The following is a 20,246-nucleotide window of genomic DNA, read 5'->3' on the forward strand; positions in this document are numbered from 1 at the left end:
ATAGAGATCTATACAATTTAAATTTATCCTTGATGGGAAAATATTGAAGTGTCTCAGACAATTAGGAAGCAGAGATGTCTTTGTGACAAGAGTTTATTGATCTAGCCAGGGACAGGGTCCCATTTGAAAATACACAAATAAGCACATCAGGAGGACAGGCATCTTAGGAAATTAAGAAAATTGGTGAATAGGTATTAAACCAACATAATTATTTATAAGCCACTAAACTAGAAGGGGGGAAAGCCAATATATAAAGATTTTATTGTTTTTCTAATAATGAATACATTATTTGGAACATTTAGCTGAGAAGCTAAGAAAAATAATGCAAGAAACCAAAATATATATCATACATAAATATTCATCTAAAGAAAAGCACAATGCAGTAATCAGTTTTATGAACAACTCAGAGAAGACGAATTACTAAGAGGCTTATTTTGGGATGCCTCCAGAATATGTGGATTTAAATGAATCGAATTGATCCAATATTATATTTACCATTGTCTGACATGATTTTTTCTTTTTCAGAACTGAGGCATATTTTTGGACTGGCTATAGCCTAAATTTTTCTAACTTTACTCATGGAAAATATGACTGTCCAACAGCTTTAATGTTCAAAAGGGGAAAATACAACAACACGTCTATTGCATTTTATGTTCTGACAAGTGAAGTGGGACTGATATTGGATTATCTATCATAGAAATGAATATCCTGCCCATCTGCTCAAAAAAAATAAAATGTAGTGTAAAGTTCTTATGAGTATAGACATGAATGTAAAACCTGTCATCGGTTTTAAGGTAAAAGTAACAAGCCACGTTGGAGAGATAGCATCACATATCAGAAAAAAAAAAACAAACCTTAAATCAAGGCTGAGGGGAGTCGGACCCTTGTCCCATCTCTGCCTTTAATATGTTTAATATGTCAATAAAACTAGCATGAGCTAGTTTCCCAATTTGTATATGCAATGCAGAGATCAACCAGAATGGTTCCTAGGTTTTCTTTCCTGCCTGAAATTAAACTGTAATTTTATTATAATCCCTGTACGTTTTATATTGACTCATTTAAAGATTGTAGTGTTCACATTACAATCGTATCACATGATACATGAAATCACATGTGAATTAAACTTTAGTCATACTCATTTAACTTCATATCACTTGGGTGAAAGGGGCAATATTTAATGGAGAGCTGCAGTAAATCTCTTTGTAAAGAAGTCTTTTATAACAAAATAATTTAGACCAATGAATCAATTCTTCTGATTTCATGTCGTTTTATTTTACAAAACTTATGTTACTCATAGCAAAATTATTTATTTATTTATTTGTCCTCCACACACTAATATTCTTATTTTAATGAGTTATGGTATTATAGATCTTGATAGTAACATATAGTATAGCATACATGTATTGAACTACATATGCTTAGACTTATACTAAGTGCTAAGATATGAAAAGATATAAAGTAAGATCCTTGGCTTGACAAGATATAAGTAAGATCTTTGTCTTCATTAGACTTACAGTCTCCTTGGGGAATTAAATTATAATTTTAACTTGGTTCAAACTTACGTATATTGGTGTGTTAACTACCAGTAAAATCCTGTGACCCCAAGTTTATCAATTACACGCAGTAAAAACTCAATTAGTGTACCATTTGTTATGTTAAATAAGATTTAACTTCTCCACAGCATCAGAACTCTTTTCTGTAGTTCCTCCTGCTGACCTAAAAGCCTTTGCTTCAAAGAGTTGAAGGAAAAATTTTTAAGTATTATGTAACAGATTGTCCTCCGCAGACGTAGCAGGGCCTAAAGTCACCCGTAATTATAATCAGGTCTTTCTGATCTTTCTGCCTGTCACCCGACCCCCCCCACCCCCTTTTTAAACAGCCATGAAGGGAAGTGCTTAATGATGTCTCAGAGAAGAGAATGATCTAGAAGGACAGGTAGATGGTGTGTTAGTGATATTTTCTGATGGTAGTAAGTTGACGTGAATTGCCAATGCCAAGGGATAAGAAAAACTTCAAACTACACATAATATATTGGCAATATGGGCGAGAAAATGAAATTCACCTTAGGGAGGGAGAACGAGATTTAATACATCTGGAAGAAAATAATTAGAAGCCCAGATAATCAATTGCAGAGCGCTGCCAGGAAGCATAATGTTGAAAGAGGCCAGGGGTGATTACAAATGAGTCTCAATGTTACGAGGCAACAAGAAAGGCCAGAGTAACTTGAAGCCAACAGCACCGGGGTGCCGCATCGTGATGCATGAGGTCCTGGTCTCTCTCGGAACAAGTGTGCTGGATGAGGGCACATCTGGAATCCTGAGTACATGTTTTTACACTCTGTTAGCGCAGAGACACCGAAAACCTGGAGGGAGTTCTGAAGCAAGCAACAAGGACTATTAAGAGACTAGAAGGAATAGTTTACAAGGGGAGGATTAAGGGAGGGGCACTAGCCATGGCGATGGATAGAAAACAGCACTAAATAACCGAACAAATAAAACAACGAGGCAAAGGGCAGGAGTGACCCATCGTGGCTGCCCCGAGAGGAAAAAACAAGAGAGCAAAACTGAACGTAACAGGAGAAAAATCTAAAAACTAATTAAGCAAGAAAACGGAAGCCAAATGGGAATTCGTTGCCGCAAAATGTGGCCGATTGGGGAAGAAAAGTATGTAACCTCTCAAGAAAGTTTTCCAAATGCACAAGCGCGGAACTCCAAGATCTCCTTGGACAGCCGAGTGGTACATTATTTGAAACCAGGATACAGCGTTGGGAGCATAATGACAAGGGTGCTGCTAATAATAATACCAGCAGCAGCAGCAGCATTAAAAAAGCCCTTGTTATGTGCCAGGCACTGTTCTAAGCGCTTTACGTATGTTTTATTTCACTCGATTCTAACAACGACCCCGCCACTGTGCTTATGAGTATCCTCGCGTTTTCACAGATGGAGAACTGGACGTGAAGAGAGGCTAAGTAACTTGCCTGAGGATAGCTAGCAAATGACACTGCCAGGATTTGAACCCAGGCAGGCTGGCTCCAGCATTTATATTCCAAGCCACTGTACCCTTTTACCTCTTTTAAGACAGACGGAGAGGAACGTGGGACAAAACCCCTGGGGATGAGGAGAAGGCCAGGGGAAAGAGCTGGGCCCAAGGTTATTAAGTGGAAGGTTCCTGGAAATCGTCCCCTTCTGAAGTAATGGTGGGTGTGGCCCTGGTCCACGGCCTCTGACTGGAGGTCACATTGCCTTTTGTTAGAAAGGAAAATTATCTTGTACTTTATGTGAAAAGGTGATTAGTCTCTAAAGACAAGAACCCCTCGTTAGAATTCCTACTGCACACAGTCAGCTCAGAGGGAAATCCTGAGTCCTACCTGATGGGAGACCCTCTGACATTTTGTCCTACCCCCGTTTCTCAGACTTGAGCCAACTCTTCCAAGAAAATGACTCCGACCAGAAATATCAACTTCAGCCACTTATAATTCAAGTGAAAACGTAAGTCTAGAATTTATAGAATCCCCAGAATACATGGAGGTCCATGAACCCCAGTGCAAGAAACAAAACTTTCGGGGGCGCCTGGGTGGCGCAGTCGGTTAAGCGTCCGACTTCAGCCAGGTCACGATCTCGCAGTCCGTGAGTTCGAGCCCCGCGTCAGGCTCTGGGCTGATGGCTCGGAGCCTGGAGCCTGTTTCCGATTCTGTGTCTCCCTCTCTCTCTGCCCCTCCCCCGTTCATGCTCTGTCTCTCTCTGTCCCAAAAATAAAAAAAAATAAAAAAAAACGTTGAAAAAAAAATTAAAAAAAAAAAAAAAAAAAAAAAAAGAAACAAAACTTTCGGAGCCCCTATACTATATGCAAGGATGGGAAGCAGGGGGAGTACAGAGATGAGGCAAAGGCGATGTTGGCCCTCAGAACCCTTACGGTCTAAGGGAGATCAGCTTACGTACAAACATGACCGTAGCATGAGGAACAAAGGGAAAATGGCACTAGAGCCGCAGAACCAAATCGCTGTAGAACCGGCCAAAGACTGAGATGGAAATGGCACCTCGTCTGGTCTTGGTAAACAGTGGGGAGAAGAGGGCAAAGCACAGGCAAAGCAGAGAGGTGAAAACCAGAGCAAATGGAGAAAATGCATTCTCTGGACACGGGGTCAAAGAGAAATGCAGGATGGAGCTGGAAAGAGGGATTTTGTCCAGATTTTGTCCAGTCAGGGTGGCCTTGAATGGCAAGCTACCAAATGAAGCTTGGTTGTGCAGGTGAGGGGGACGGTCCGTCCACAATTGTTGGAAGAGGGTGATGTGACCAGAGCCAGTCTTCGGGAAGGTGGCACCAGGAGTGGAAAAAGCCTGGAGCCTGGCTAGGAGAGCTGGCAGAAGCCTGTAAGTGTTCGTGAGGGGAGCCCTGTAATCAAGGGTGGGGCAGGTTCGAGAGCCATTTTCCACCTAGAACCTGCAGGTGGTGGCGACTACTTAGCAAAGGGGACCAAAGGAGCGGGTGAAATCAGGGCAGACTCTGGGGTGCCAAGTCTGGTTGACCAGGAAGGTGATTATGACACTCAGAGAATAAAAGGAATCTGAAGAAAGAAGTAATTTCCTAAGGGAAAAGGATTAATTCCGTTCTGGACGATTGTATTAGGTGCGAGTGAAACATTCAGGTGGAGGTATCCTACAGGTGGCTGTGGACCAAAGATGAAAGCAAACTAGCTATCCCATAAAGACACAGAAATGATGTACTGTGGACAAGTTTACAGATTCAGAAATGCGTGCTTGAAGAGCACTATCAATAAAGTGCCTGATCCTGGGATCCGTTTTCATCTTCTCAAGCCAGTCATCCAGAAGCTGTCTTCCTTCGTGGATGTAAGTGGAGGTGTCTGGGAGACCCTGCTTAATGAACCTAGAAAGTGGCTTTGACATGGAAGGCATCTGGCTAGCCATCGTTTCCCCCTAAAACGAAAGATTGCAGCCTCGTAAAAATCAGAAAAAGTAAAACTTGTATGCATGTGTGTGTTACATATGTATGTACATACAGGTGTAAGTGTGCATGTGTGCAACACACGTGTGCACATATACACACCTATATATACACATACAAAAATTTCTCTACTCCTTCCTACTTAAGGGGAAGGCTATCTACGTCTGCAAGCTAATGGGGCGACCAAACATCTAGGTTACCCAAAATAGTGCTTGTCTATACCCGTGTCCCTGGCGAAATTACAACTATTGGAAATAGTACCGTCCTCCTCTTGCAGACTGATTGAGTACTTCAGTTTTTAGGATTGGTTGGCTCGTAAAGAACCTTTTCAGAACAGTGCATGGAATATCACATTATAAGCTTCCTTACAAATGAAAATGTGTGTGTGTGTGTGTGTGTGTGTGTGTGTGTGTGTGTGTTTAAACCAAACCTAAAAAGCTGAGAGCAGCTGCTGAGAAATAGTATTTACTTCAGAACCATACATGTAAACATGAGGATAACTTAACTACGGAACATAGTTTAGCTTTTTGTGTAGCTGCGGAATTACGGTTATGTTGCTGTTGTATTAGAATAATTTTTAAACATCATCTTGAAATAGAAATGTGTATTTTAAGTACTAATGCGAAGTTAATGAAAAACACTTTTTAAATGTATGCAGTTTGTTTATTTTCTCTGTAAGAATCATAAATGTTAACAAATTATGGGGCGCCTGGGTGGCTCAGTTGGTTAAGTGTCTGACTTCAGCTCAGGTCATGATCTCGCGGTTCGTGAGGTCAAGCCCCACATTGGGCTCTGTGCTGACAGCTCAGAGCCTGGAGCCTGATTCAGATTCTGTGTGTGTGTCTCTCTCTCTGACCCTCCCCCATGCTCTCTCTCTTTCTCTCTCAAAAACAAACATTAAAAAAAATTACCTACAATTGAAGTGATTAATTATTTATCAGCAAGGCGATTTGGTCAGACATTATACACAAACTTTGGTATATTCCAGATTGCTTTATTGCACTTGTGAAGCTCTCTTGTCTAACCTGAATTTACATTCCATGGTGATAACATGGTAAATGTAATGTGATTAAAGTCAGTGAACATATGAAAGAAAGAAAGAAAGAGAGAAAGAAAGAAAGAAAGAAAGAAAGAAAGAAAGAAAAAGAAAAAGAAAGAAGGAAGGAAGAAGGAAGGAAGGAAGGAAGGAAAAGAAAGAAAGAGAAAGAAAGAAAGAAAGAAAGAAAGAAAGAAAGAAAGAAAGAAAGAAAGAAAGAAAGAAAGAAAAAGATAGTACCCTCTTTCTCAAAAATATGCTAACAATACATTTTTGGGACCCTTCTAATAGTTACAAGGTATTTGACTTCAAAATCTAACCCATTTTGTTCCCAAAACTCCAACCTGCCTTTCTCTCCCCTTTGCCCCTCTCCTATCATCATCTGTGGCAGAGGACCAAATTCAAAGTTTTTCTCTGAAAGGATCAATAAGTCTTGTTGCACAGTGGCCTTTCTTGGATGTGTGACATGCCAGAGTTACAAATATGAAGCCCCTCCAGTGCCCTCTTCGATGAGCAGTGGTGTGCATGTTTGTGGCCCATGTACTTCTGTTGCACTATAATTCTATGAAAATTAGCCATCTGTGTAGTAACTCTATGTTATCAGGATTTTTAATTATCAGTAATAGACCTATGCATTCATGAAATACACATAATGTAAACACCGATGCTGTAAAATGCGTGTGACATAAAAACCCTTACCATGTGCCATAGAAATGGAGTTTACCATGATTCCTCGATTTGGAAAATTTGGATATGTGAAAACAAAGACAAGCTTTTCTATAGTGTTTTTACAACTCAAAGAGTGAATAGTTTTTACAATTCTCAAATAGTGAAATTAGGAAACTTATTTTATCACAAAGAGTGAACTTTCAGTCTTCCAGTATTTGCCCAGAGGTAGCATTCCAGATTTCTATTGGCTACTTCTCTGTCACATCAACTTAACAAAAGGGTAATTCTGCTATTATCCCAGCACAGCCACAAGAAATAGATGTACCCGCAGTATCGTGATCATTATGGTAATTTTATTGAACGATAATCCATGTACTTGGGTGCGATGTTTATTTATTTGAAAGGAAAATGCTTGTGTGTGTCACTTGGCCAAAGAATCAAGAGTATTACACTATTGTTGTTTTGACATCCACTGTTACCTAGGTTAACTTTTGTTTTACTGCCTCTTTTTCAAGTCATAATTTCATACTTATGCATTTATGCATTTATTTGTGATTAATCATTTCATATGAGAAAATAATCCTGTTTTTTCCCATTGCAGCCTTTTTTGGAAAATACCTCAATGAATATAATGGCAGCTACATCCCTCCTGGGTGGCGAGAATGGCTTGGATTAATCAAGAATTCTCGTTTCTATAATTACACTGTTTGTCGCAATGGCATCAAAGAAAAGCATGGATTTGATTATGCAAAGGTAATTTTCAGGCACTTTCACACTGCATCAATTTACTTTATGTGTAATGGGGAAAAGCCATTTTCAGTGAGTTAAGTTATACATGAGATTGGCTTTCTATGTTCTCACAATGTTAGAATGAGAAATTTTAAGGTAATTTTAAACTCCAGGCAAGAAAAAGATTTTCAAGGAACACTGACTTTGACTAGTGATTTTTTTCCCTCATTAGGATGAAAGGCAATCAGCCTCTGATGAAAGTTATCATCAAGAAAATCATAGATCTCTCCACTCTGTCTTGTGATAATTTTTGATTTCTCTGCACTCCAGAGGATTGGTCCACATAATCAAATGTTCATCTTGTACCATTTTGCTTTTCATTGGGGTAAAAGTATATTTCGTCCATGGCTTCACGTTTAGATGTAAGAGTAAGAGCAGACAAGTGCAATAATCGAAGGTCGAGAAACCACGGTCCTTTCTCTTACTCCTGTGGGAGCAAGCTTTGATACATGGCAAGGACACACCTGCCCCATGGCGACTCGAGTCCATGAAAGTCTCTGAGGCTATCAGTCCTAGGATTTCCAAACCAGTTCATAGACACTGAAATCGACATGTCCCTTGGCTCTCTGATAAATAGATCCTAGATTAGACTTTTTTTAATTCACAAACGTTTTGTGATTGCCAACTTAAAACAAAACAATTTTCAGAGGACAAGAGTGAAGGGGGAAATATCTTTGAATTTAGCCTGCTAGTTAGCCTAAAATATGCTCTTCCCTTATAGCCGTGCCCATCTCTTCCTCGCTTATCTAAAAGAAGCTGACAGTCTGCTCTATCCAGCATAGATCGCTATGAAAGAGCCATTGGTAGAAGTCAGAAAGAGGGAACTTGATTTAATTTTGGCACAGTGCTGCCTTTATGCTTGGCCCGATTTGAGCCCAAGGAACTTGGTTGGAGATGAGGTGTAAGCCTCGCTCTTTGGTATCCCTCAGAAAACAATGAATGCAAATGAAATTCACAAACATTGCTAATAGGATTCCAGACTCATCAAAGTCGAGAGCTGGCAGGGACCTTGGAGGCAGATTTGAGCAATGTCCTACAAAGTGCACTAATTGTCACTGCTATCATTTTTTATCTGTGGGGATGCTTTCATGCTCCTTGTTCAAGCTATTAACCTTTCTTTCCCTGTTGTCCTAAGGAGAGCAAAGTAATCAAGATTCCCTCCAAAGACTAAATTAGCGTAACTTGCCCATTATCACAGCTGATTAAGTGTCAAAGACAACTGTGTCCAAAAAGAATATATGGCTCTTTTTTTAGTGAGAAAAGGAATGAATCAGACACTCCCATGGAGGAAGGTGATAGCCTGTGGACTTGTCCTAACAATGACATGTGACACAGATTTCCTCCCTTGGGCACTGCTTTGGCAGCTGTTCTGGTCCTTGAATCTACATGTGATTAGTCATGCCTGGAAGCCTCCACCATGGTGAACGTTGTCTGGGCACTTTCTGAATAAAGTTTGTACTGGAACTCCAGGCCAATGATACCCACTTGGAGGAAGCAGGTGGTTTAATTTAAAATTTTCATCATTCCTCTTCATTCCATTTCTTCCTTCTCCCTTACAGAGTTGCATCAGTCCCTCAGACTGTGGCTTAAGTCATTTTATTAAGAAGTCAGGCCCAAATGCCAGCAGCTGTATCATTTTAGTTGTGCAATTAACAGTATAATCTGCAGGAAATCAAATGCTCCCCATATTTAGTGTTTCAAGTAAATTAATTGATAAAATATTGCAGCTTTTCCTGTGTACCCAGATTTTGGCTATGGCTTTCATTAGCAATTAATTACTGTGTAATTCCCACAGGTGAAATTTTAATTTAAAGAAAAGACCTTTGCTTTTGTTTGTGCATGTGGCTGTGTGTGTGTGTGTGTGTGTGTGTGTGTGTTTGTTCTGCAACTGTGAATTTGTAGTGGGCGTGGGTGTTTCCTGCCCTTGAAGTAAATTTTTTGTCAACGAATTACATCAATGAAACCTGAGAATGAAATATGTATCCGGTGTTTCATGTTCTCTAGCATTTGGATTGCCAGATCTGATCATTATCTTGGACAAACAGAACTTGACTTTTTTTCTTTCTTAATTGCTAAGTTGTGCTTTACTTAAAATAAAATTTTTGCGTGTTACCAACCTAGCAGCCCTAGCAAGTAACTGGCAACCGATTTTCTCTGTTAGGGAAGATGTTTTGCTGCTTTGGGAGTCATTTTCCTTCCTGCTTTAGACCTTATCTCTTCATTCAGGGAGATGCTTCTGAAGAAAGCAGTATTCAAATGTGATCTGATGAATGTCACCTTTTGTAATTTTTGTTTTGTGTCAAATGTATGTTTCAGGACTACTTCACAGACTTAATCACTAACGAGAGCATTAATTACTTCAAAATGTCTAAGAGAATGTATCCCCATAGGCCCATTATGATGGTGATCAGCCACGCTGCGCCCCACGGCCCCGAGGACTCGGCCCCACAGTTTTCAAAACTGTACCCCAACGCTTCCCAACACATGTGAGTAATAACATCCGTTCTGGGACCTGCTGAACACAGGCCTTTCCTTTGCTCTCCACCTCCCACCTCTCCCTCACCCCATTTCCTTCCACACCGTGTCTCCAGAGGCCGGAATACCAGCTTCTGACATGAGACCATGGCGCAGGCTGGCCACAGGGCCTTCTCTAGTGGTGTTGTTAGGAATCATATTTCCAACATGTATAGGTAGCCAAATAGAAAGGAAGAGAAGCACATAGGCTTACTGGGGGAAATTTTTATCAAGTGTTCCCTTCAGTTGTCTTAAATAATATTCCTGAGCGTGACCTAATAATAAAAACAACGATCCAGTGGTATGCTTTTCATAGCAACAGACTGGCGATCCCTGGTCTGGTTGTAGAAACGCGGGGTTATTTTCTAGGTGAATAGTGTCGTAGCTTTGCTACAGATGTGCAATTAGGATTGCTGCAGAAAGCTTGAATGGGCTTGCCCAAGAGGCCTTCTCAGGTCACGGCTTTAAAATACCTGATGTTTCTTTTTGAGAGGCAGGATCCTTGGTAAGGAGGGGCGGGGAGGCTCGGGGAGGGGGCTGATGGTGTGGGGGGCTGAGGCAGAGAGCAGAGAGCTGCGTTATGCTGATGATTCTCACTAGCCCAGAGTGAAAAAGTCTAGATGCTTTGGCAGCAAAGAACATGAGTTTGTTTTGTACTCTGTCGACATGCTTCCTTCCCACCCATGGCAATAACATGCGGGCTTCCCTACAGAGCAGTTGGCTCTGTGTCTGCTGAAGGATCGGCCATCAGACAGGTAGGGAACAGGGAACTGATATCTGTTTCTTTCATCACTAAACCTCCAAAATTGGCTCTTAATCTGTTTATGCTTAAATATCATCCGTTTTCATCCACACTGACTTCCCAGCCACAATCCCAGACAGAAAGAAAATAGATTAAATGTGTTTATGAAAAGAGAAGCACTGAAGGCACCATCGTTGCTGGTCATTCCATATCCCTGAAGAACCTTTCCTGATTTCTTATTTCTTATAACGAATAAACTGATCACTTTTGGTCAGTGGTGGTACTTAATGCGTCTTGATCACATCAAGTGATTTAGAAAGAAGGAAGGGTATCAGAACTGACAGAAGATAGGAACTAGCAGTAGATATAAAGCCAGGATGGATATCCTACCGAACATGCCCAGTGGGATAGGAGGAGGGAGGTGTTTTAGTGCAGACAATACTGTCAACAAATAAAGAAGTTTGCCCCAGCACCTGGGGAATGTGGTCTGGATGACTCACTGTGTTTGGGAAAGACCCCTGTGGTTGGATATATAAGTCTCTGAAGGTCTACCTACATATAACCTTACGACTAAATTCATGAGTGAAGCCCACAAGTGGCAAGTGGCTGTCCATTACAGATCACTTACAGATTCAGCAACCTGCTGGTTCAGAAGTCTCTACCAGGTTCTTCCGTGCCTCTTTCCTTTTCTTTTTTTAAATGTTTATTTATTTATTTTGAGAGACCGAGAGAGAGCCCGTGCGCACCCACACGAGGGAGGGAGGGGCAGAGAGAGAAAGAGAGGGTCAGAGAGAATCCTAAGCAGGCTTCATGCCGTCAGCACAGAGCCTAACACAGGACCCAATCTCACGAACCGTGAGATCATGATCTGAGCCGAAATCAAGAGTAGGAAGCGTAACCAACTGAGCCACCCAGGCGTCCCTCTCTTTTCTTTTGAATCAAAAATCAGTCTGTGTAGGTTCTGTTGTTGCCCTGGCAGATTCCCAGCCTATGGTGGCTTTCTCCAACTGTAAACATTACCAGTGTTTTCCCGAGTTTGAGGAGAAGGGATTGACAAAATGTGGTGTTTTATGGCTCCTTAGAAGTCATCCTGCCTTTGAAGCTTCCAGGCAAGGTCCTGGGCCTCCAGAAGAATCAGCCACAGGTCAAAAGGTTCTGACGGCTCAGTGGCATGCACAGACAATTGTGGGAAGAGAGGAATCTGCAGATTTCTTAGGGCCTTAGTGATAACTAAAAAGCAGCATCTCTGACTCCAGCAATTAAAAATTCTATTTGACTCCACAGATATTTACGAGTAGTGCTATATAGTACGGCAAGAATGTAGGCATGAGGAAGACATGAGTGCCAACATTGGGGAACCAATAATCAAAGACAGGGATTGGCACGCTGGGGTCAAATCCAGCTTGCCACCAGCTTTTGCTAATAAAATTTTATTGGAATACAGCCATGCCCATTGATTGATGTGTTATCTGTGGCTGCTTTCGCAATTCAACAGCAGAGTAGTTGTGGCAGATACGCGATGGCCTGTGATGCCCAAAATATTTGCTCTCTGATCCTTTATAGAATAAGTTTGTCCCCAACCCCTGCTCTAGGCAGGGGATGGGCAAGTGTCCAAACAGCCATATCACCGGTAGGAACAGAAGTGGTGAGTACTAGGGAAGGCATCCAAGGAGCTACGGAAGTTTGGGGGAAGACCCATTCACATCTTTTAGGGGAACAAGGAAAAGTCATGGAGAAGCAGACATTCAGAATGGGCCTCAAAGAATGGGCAAAATTTCTGCAGCTGATCCTGTAGTTTGGGTAGATGACCTCAGGAAGACAATGTGGCATGGACAGGTGGTCGCCATGTGAAGTAAGGCGACCTAAGATGTGACCTAAGAGAATGGAGTGCAAGGAAAGCAATAAGGGTTACAGCTAGAAAGGGAAACTAGCAGAATTTTGAGGGCTTGAATGGATTTGTATGTAAGCATAAGCAGAGAGTCACTGGAGGTCACTTGGGAGGGTAGTAACTTGGTCGTTTTCACATGTAAATTGTTTCAGTTATTTCTTTTTGTTCAAATGGACCACGAGTGTGCCTTACTTGTGATTCTATAAAGCAAAATCTACACATGACAGAGTGAAAAATATTTAGGCCTTTGAGACAAACAAGCCTGGGTTCCTTTTTCATAGGTCCTCCCTAAGCAATTTTTTTAACCTCTAGGCACCTCCATTGTCTCATCTGTAAAATGAGGATAATACTAGCATGTTGACATGATGTCACGAACAAAAATTAAGAGAGGAAGCGTAGCTAAAGTCCCCACAGAGGGCCCGGGACACAGATGCCACTTCAGAGATGCTAATTCTTAGTGTTCCTTTCTATCAAGATGAACCACATAAAGCCACTCTTTCTTGATTCCATCTTTCTTGACCTACAAAAATCTCAATTTCATTAGGCTCAACCCGTGTTTAGGGGAAGCAACTGAAGAATTGACAAGTTGATACATGTCCGTTGTGATGTGACAAATCTCCTGACAGGCTAAGCCTCACACTGTGATGAGCCTCTCACACCTGGCCATTCCAAAAACACAGACAGGCTAAGCACCAATCTGGGCCATGTTATCTTTTCCAGGTGCAAAGTGTGCTCAAGGAGCAAGGGCCAGTTAGGAGAACACCCTTCACCATAGAAAATGAAAATCCATGTGGTTGATTAAGTGATTCAGCTTCTCTTTGCTGCTAAGCCTTGAGCTTCGGTGCACCTAGGATGGAGAGATCTGTTGTGTCTCCTGTGGGTCTTAGGAGCCTCAAGACCCTGGCATCTTAGTGGTAAAGGTTTCCCCTAACTGATGCTCACTCGAGGAAGGGGCTGGGGTGAGTCGGTGTGTGGCTCTTGTCCCTGAGCTACTGCCCGCGTTCACGGTTCAGTCTGTAGACACGAAGAGTGAGACAAATGAAGACAGGCTGCTAACTGTGGTGCATGGGGCTCCTGAATGGCCGGTTTCCTTAGCAAAAACATGAGCCACACATTCAAGCAAAGGGATGTAAGCAGTTAAGTACTTTGCAGAAATGTTTGGCAAGGCCCTGAAAACACTGAGAAGCTGTAGACGCTCCCTTTTTGAGAGAAGCAGGTAACACGAACACGCTCCTTTAGGTCACCTTCCTTGGTGGTCACGCATCATCCAGATGCCTTTTACGTGGCCCAGCGTTGTAGTTATCTGACCCTCGCAGACCGGAGTGAATGCATTGTGTTTCCACGGTGTTTTCCATTCCCAACAAAGGAAGGAAGCCAGGCCAATACTGGCTTATTGGCTTTACGCACTGAGGCTAGAGACTATGCCCACTGACTAAGAATGTGGACAGATATCGACCACGCGTGACATGGGGCAGTGTTTAATCAGAAGCAGCTCGGCTGTTCACAGCCTCAGTGATATCTGAGGGAGCCTCCATCAAAACATCACACATGATAATCCTTATCCTAAAGCCCTTCACTATAGGGAAGACCCTTCTGTGCTTTTCAGTAAATCATCTCCCCAGTAGCCTCATACTAATTCACTCTCGCTTTGACATAGCTTTTCTCTCCTGGCCTCCGTGATGTGATAACATGAATCAGTGACAGGAAAGGAGATTCCATTTACCTACCTGATGAGTCTGTGGGAAGCCAAGAGACTCCTTCGTCACCTTCCTACCAACCCTGTCCCTATCGACTTCAATTTTTTTTTGTTCTAGGTCAACAGTTCTCTCTCCCCCTCCCCGGAAACGTGTGTAATTGCGCACGTGTGTGTGTGAACACACACACGTGCACACACACACACACACACGAATTCAAGAGAAATCTAAAATCTTGGTAGAACAATCCAGGTGCACTAACTTGCAAGGATCATTCTGAAACTGTGGTTTGGGGATGACATAGTATGTTAAAGGGACAACTAACTACCTCTGTGTAAGCCTCAGAACAAAGTTTCTGAAACACCTTTATTATCTGAAGTTGGAAAAAAGGGTTTTTACTTAAAAGAGTTTGCACATTCTTACTTCACTTCTTCCACAAATCCATAAAAGAGAAAGAAAGTGCTTTTGGAAAGGAGAGAATTTTGTTTATTTTTATTTTTTTAACGTTTACTTATTTATCTTGAGAGAGAGAGAGAGAGTGCGAGCAAGGGAGGGGCAAAGAGAAGGGGACAGAGGACCCGAAGCAGGCTCCAGGTTCTCAGCGCAGAGTCCCATGCAGGGCTCGATCCCACGAAGCACGAGATCATGACCTGAGCTGAAATCAAGAGTCAGATGCCTAAGCGACTGAGCGACCCAGGTGCCCCGGAGATGAAGGAATTTTAAATTCTCCATAAAATCTTTAATTTGGGCAGAACCAATTTCTCCTTTCCTATGTCCCCACTTTGTTCTTCTCTCCATCATTGAGTACATATCCCATTGCACTGGCTATTTACCAGACCCTTGAAGGCAAATTGCACACCCCCAGGGGGCAGCATTCACACAAGACAATGGTGCCATGGGGTGATGCAAGACAGCTCTTTCCTGAAGGCGGTCACACTTTGCACCTCTCCCTCCTGGGCCTGGGCACATGGCTCCTGCCGCCTTCCCTGCGTGATACATTTTTCTGTAGTAAATGAATAAGCGTGTTGACCCTACCACCTACGTGACATTAGAACACTTTTAATAGTATAAAAATATTGAGGCAATCAGTTTTATGAATTAAAGGACACTTAGAGATCATCTAATGCCATGAATTTTTAGATTAGAAACTGGAGGCCCAAATTCTATTTAAAAAAATAAAAGACCCAGGTCAAATGGCTTTACCCAGGTCACATAAGAGGTAGGGAAGGACAAAGCTGGAGCCAAAACTCCATTCTCTTGGCCCCAGGTGATCTTTCTGCTGCACCAGTCTTGCTCAGTATGATTCACAGTCACGGTTAATATTAGAAATGGTTCCTGTATGTGTGTTTGCACAATTCTATCGGAGTTTGCAGTACCTTAGAAGACTTTATAAAATTAGTCTCCTGATATACCTATAATCAAGATCATTTGATATTATTCTGCATGCATTCAAATGTTACCCACCTAAAGACATTTGAACTCAGGTGGGGAATATCTCCACAAAGTCAATTAAATAAGTTCAATTTGAGTGAAAGCTGAGACGGTGCAACTTGGGAGATTAAGTATAGAATTTCCAATTTAATGCTTTGAGTGTGTGTCTTAAATCTGTATAACTGGCTTATTCTGGGAATTGAAACCTATTTCATTTCTTAGAGAATGATGGTCCTACTACCAAGACCCTTTACGAGTTAGATCATTAGAGTTTTTGTTGTTGTCCAAGACTAAATAACAAATGAAGAAAACACATGTTCAAATATAAAACACTAGAAAGGTATTTCTTTTCACTGGGTGACAGCAAAGGCCATCAGCAGTAAAAATGAACTGCTAAATTCTGTGTAATCCCCTGAATATGGATTTAATATACAACACGTGTGTTTCTTGAACCTATTTCTTTTCTGGGAAGAATTCTTCTCCCCAAATACCCACCCATCAAACAGAAAGGTGACATTATTGATTTTCAGAATTCTTATTCTTGTTATGCCAATAAGCAACACAAGAAAGAAAATCAAAGCCCAAAGAGAATTAGCATTGATGGAAAAGGTCGAACTTACAAATGTGTGGTCTAAAGGATCTGTGATCTAGTGCGAAGCAATAAATCCAAACAAATAATGACTGCAGAAAACCAGTGTGCAGAGAAGCCTTACTGGGGAACGTTAACATTTTAAATATAGGAATAGTCTGTTGAGGGCTACAGGCATGTTTTGTGCCTGGAACGCACACTTACAGGTAAAATCCTTCTCTGAATAGACAACAAGAAGTCTTACCAGATCAAGCATATGGATTTTTTTTAAGAAAGCAACAGAAACTTGGGGTGCCTGGGTGGCTCAGTCGGTTAAGCGTCCAACTTCAGCTCAGGTCGCAATCTCACAGTTTGTGAATTCAAGCCCCGCATCGGGCTCTGTGCTGACAGCTCAGAGCCTGGAGCCTGCTTGGGATTCTGTGTCTTCCTCTCTCTCTCTCTGCCCCTCCCCCACTCAAGCTCTCTCTCTCTCTCTCTCTCTCTCTCTCTCTCTCAAAAATAAATAACATTTTAAAATATATTTAAAATATTAAATAAAAATATTAAATAAAAAAAAAAGAAAGCAACAGAAACTCAGAAACGCAATCTGTTCATTTGTCCTCTCACTTTTAAAGCAGACAGCTAGTGTTACCTACGCTTTTTGCTGCTACACCCAGTTTGCTTCAGAGGGTCAGACTTTGTCTTGTATTGTCAGCAGGTTTGGACACAGAGCAGCTGGTAGGACCCACTTGAACGGGAACCAGAAACGGCTAATGTTTTAAATCAAGATGAACGTTAAGGATCTTAGGACTTAATTTTGAGAGAAAGAAATATATGTGCCAGATCTTTTAATGACTGGGATTTTGAGGAACTTCTTGGGGACTGTGATGCAGGACTCTGGTCATTAGGATATCATGGAAGAAGTTCCAGCCCCAGCCCATTCTTTCTGAGTCACTTCTGTACACTTCACTTTCTCATTTGTAAAATGGGAATGAGATGTCCTCCTACCCTCCAGGGTTGCCACAACAACCAAAAGAGCTATTAAATGATCTTTCCTAGATACCTGTATAAGACCTTTCCCAGCTACCGGTGAGTATGGGTATGATGTGGTCCCAGGATTTGTTCTCTGGAGTCACTGAAGTCTCTTCGAATCCTCACCAAATACTGTAGCTGGTATTCCCATTACATAGATGAAGAAACAGAGGCTTAGAGAAAAAAAAAAAAAAAAAAAAAGTTGCCCACGATCACACACCAGTAAGTAACAGGGCTGGGATGAGATTTTGGGTCTGATCCCAAAACATTCTGGAGCAATTGATTATGTGATTTTACGCTTTTCCCTAAAACAGTTACCTGCTTCTTTCAGTGGTTTCTGTTCCAGCTGACAGCTCCAGGTCCTGTTTGAATAATTGTGAGTCAGTTCTTTGGGAAGCAAGCCTTAATTATCACTGGGGGACAGAAGGCTGCATCTTCCAGGAATCTGGCAGACCCCGGCAGGAGGCAACCACAGGTCTTTGGCAAAAGATCACTTTTCAACAACATTGTCAATTGCAGCGACCCCCGAACTTACACCTGCAGGTCCCCGAACAGCTGCCGTTCTGTGGGAAGCAGTGGCAGTCTGTCTTCCTTTAAAAGGCAAATGTGTACCCCCCCCCTTGCCCCCTGCTGAGATCTCACCTGGGATTTCATCCCCAGAGCTGGGGGTCAGCTCCCCACTGAGACAAATTAAGGGGGGGGGGGAATAAAGGCAACGGTTGGGGGTGGGGAAGGACAGCTCTGACAACAGACCTGAACTCTCCTTTTAATATAAGCCAGATTTAACATATGTCATTCTGTAAATCTGGGAGTCCAATTTGAGGCTTGTAATTTGCTGTGACCTTTCCCGTTCCTCCAAGTAGATGGAATTGTGCCAAGCACATCAAGGTAACCGGTAGAAGATATAATTTGCCCGCTGTGAGCCTTCGTTCTGGTTCCCTATTGTAGTTTTTATTTGTGTTGAGGTTTTGTGGTTTTAAAAAAGTCAACTCGATTTATTTTAAAATTAAGGCAAACCAACATCAAAGGCAGTAAGAGGAAGATGTTTAGGTATTACAAAGAAGCCTGTGTAATCTTTTATAGCCGTATTCTTTTTCAGGGCACGTATCAGTAAATGGTTAGGGGACCTTTCATGACCCACTTGCTATATTTCTCTGACCTCGAGCTACCCCCACGGGTGAAAATCCTTTTCCTATGGGGTTTAGAAGCCTCCCCTCTCCTCCTCCTCAGCCTCTCAATCTAATCCTGTTTGTACCACAACATGCCGCGTGAAGAATAAGAAACAGGGCTTACATTCCTTCCTACTGCACAAGCTCCTGAGATGCGACAGGCTGATCCTGCCTGTGTTCACTTTTAGATATGAGGAACCCTTTCAGGCCAAAAAAAAATGGGACCAAGTGGTTCATGAGTCATTTATTGGGGAAGCAGAAGAAAGCTTACATGGAAAGTTTCTCTTAAAAAGAATGGCGGGCGATACCTGAAGAGCTTGTCTGGTTTTTAATGCGACAGGATTTTCTCAACCCAGACACTTATATAGAATGTATTTATTTATTGGTTTATGTAGGAAACTCATGTGCCTCTGTACTAGGCACTTTTAAGTGATATAGAGATAGATAGATGATAGATAGATAGATAGATAGATAGATAGATAGATAGATTTATTTCCCAAAAGAGCTTTTTAGGAAAGGTACTATTATCTCCATTTACAGATGAGCAAATTGAACCACACCTGCTTTTTCTACTCTGCAAATCTGTCCCTTTAAAAAAGGAGTTGACTTACACTAACTACTGAGCACAATTTATACAATTTTAGGTACAGTGCCTTCTGTGTTCAGTGTTATATTGGTATTTGTGCTGTCGTAGTTCTGCTAGTTAACCAGCATCCGTACTGATCATCAGGGTAATTTTTTGTGCCAAGAAGGTCTGTGGTACCAAAACGATGTTTTCAACTATCGAAAGAGAAGTTCTGCAAATCCACCGGCAGAAGAAAATGTATAATAACAGGCAGCATTTATATAGCTCAGTATACAAGTATGTATCCCAGAAACTCCAGGTTTACCCCCAAGGGAAATTGATATCACAACAAACCAGAGGGGTACATGTCAATATCCCTGAATTCACCTGGCTTGCAGCAACTGTTTCTCTAGCTTTATAATGTAAATGATGGCAGAGGGTCATCTTCATTTGTCATCATCCACAATTTTTCACTGAGAGGATCCTCCCCTCAGTGGACAGTGACTACCAGCTTTCTCAACCAACATAGATGGTTACTTATTCTGTGAGACCAGTTACTTGTAAAGTTGGGGTTCATAGAAAAGCAGTCTCAGATGTAGGAAGCACCCCGCACTTCATTTTTTCTTTCATTTTGTTAGAGTAAATGGGCTCTGGAATGGAGTCCGGGATCTACCACCTGATGACTTTGTTAATCTGAGGAAATTGTTTAACTTTGTTAGGCCTCAGTTTTCTCAACTGTAAAATAGGAATGATAAACCTACTTCTTTCTTTTTTAATTTTTTTTTTCGTGTTTATTTTTGAGACAGAGGGAGACAGAGCGCGAGTGGGGGAGGGGCTGAGAGCGAGGGAGACACAGAAACCAAAGCAGGTTCCAGGCTCTGAGCTGTCAGCATAGAGCCCGACGCAGGGCTCGAACCCACGAACCGTGAGATCGTGCCCTGAGGCCGAAGTCGGACGCTTAACCGACTGAGCCACCCAGGCGCCCCAGATAAACCTATTTCTAAGAACAACAGAGATAATTGAATCAGTTAAGGTGTACAAAACAACTCAAAACCCAACACATGGTAAATACTAAGTTTTTAATATTAAACAACTTCTGCATGCTTAATAACATCTAAGGAGAAAGTTCAAGTACATTGTAGTCTGGCAGAGGTAAAATATACACGAGTAATTCTCAGTGGGAGAAT

At 41.8% G+C, this 20,246-nt stretch overlaps 1 protein-coding gene across 7 annotated transcripts in view; it reads left to right on the plus strand.

The window, feature by feature from the left end:
* Nucleotides 1-20,246, plus strand: part of SULF1 (sulfatase 1) — a 178,207-nt gene that overhangs the window by 110,331 nt on the left and 47,630 nt on the right. For 5 of the 7 annotated variants that reach the window (XM_058699775.1, XM_058699774.1, XM_058699773.1 and 2 more), the window contains 2 exons: nt 7,269-7,420; nt 9,773-9,942. In XM_058699775.1, coding sequence (XP_058555758.1) covers nt 7,269-7,420; nt 9,773-9,942 — 322 coding nt within the window. Of the gene's footprint in view, nt 1-7,268; nt 7,421-9,772; nt 9,943-20,246 lie in introns of those variants that run through there. The other 2 variants (XM_058699776.1, XM_058699779.1) reach the window with 1 other exon arrangement.

The sequence above is a fragment of the Neofelis nebulosa genome, chromosome 14 (genome assembly GCF_028018385.1).
Source record: "Neofelis nebulosa isolate mNeoNeb1 chromosome 14, mNeoNeb1.pri, whole genome shotgun sequence".
Classification (NCBI taxonomy): domain Eukaryota; kingdom Metazoa; phylum Chordata; class Mammalia; order Carnivora; family Felidae; genus Neofelis; species Neofelis nebulosa.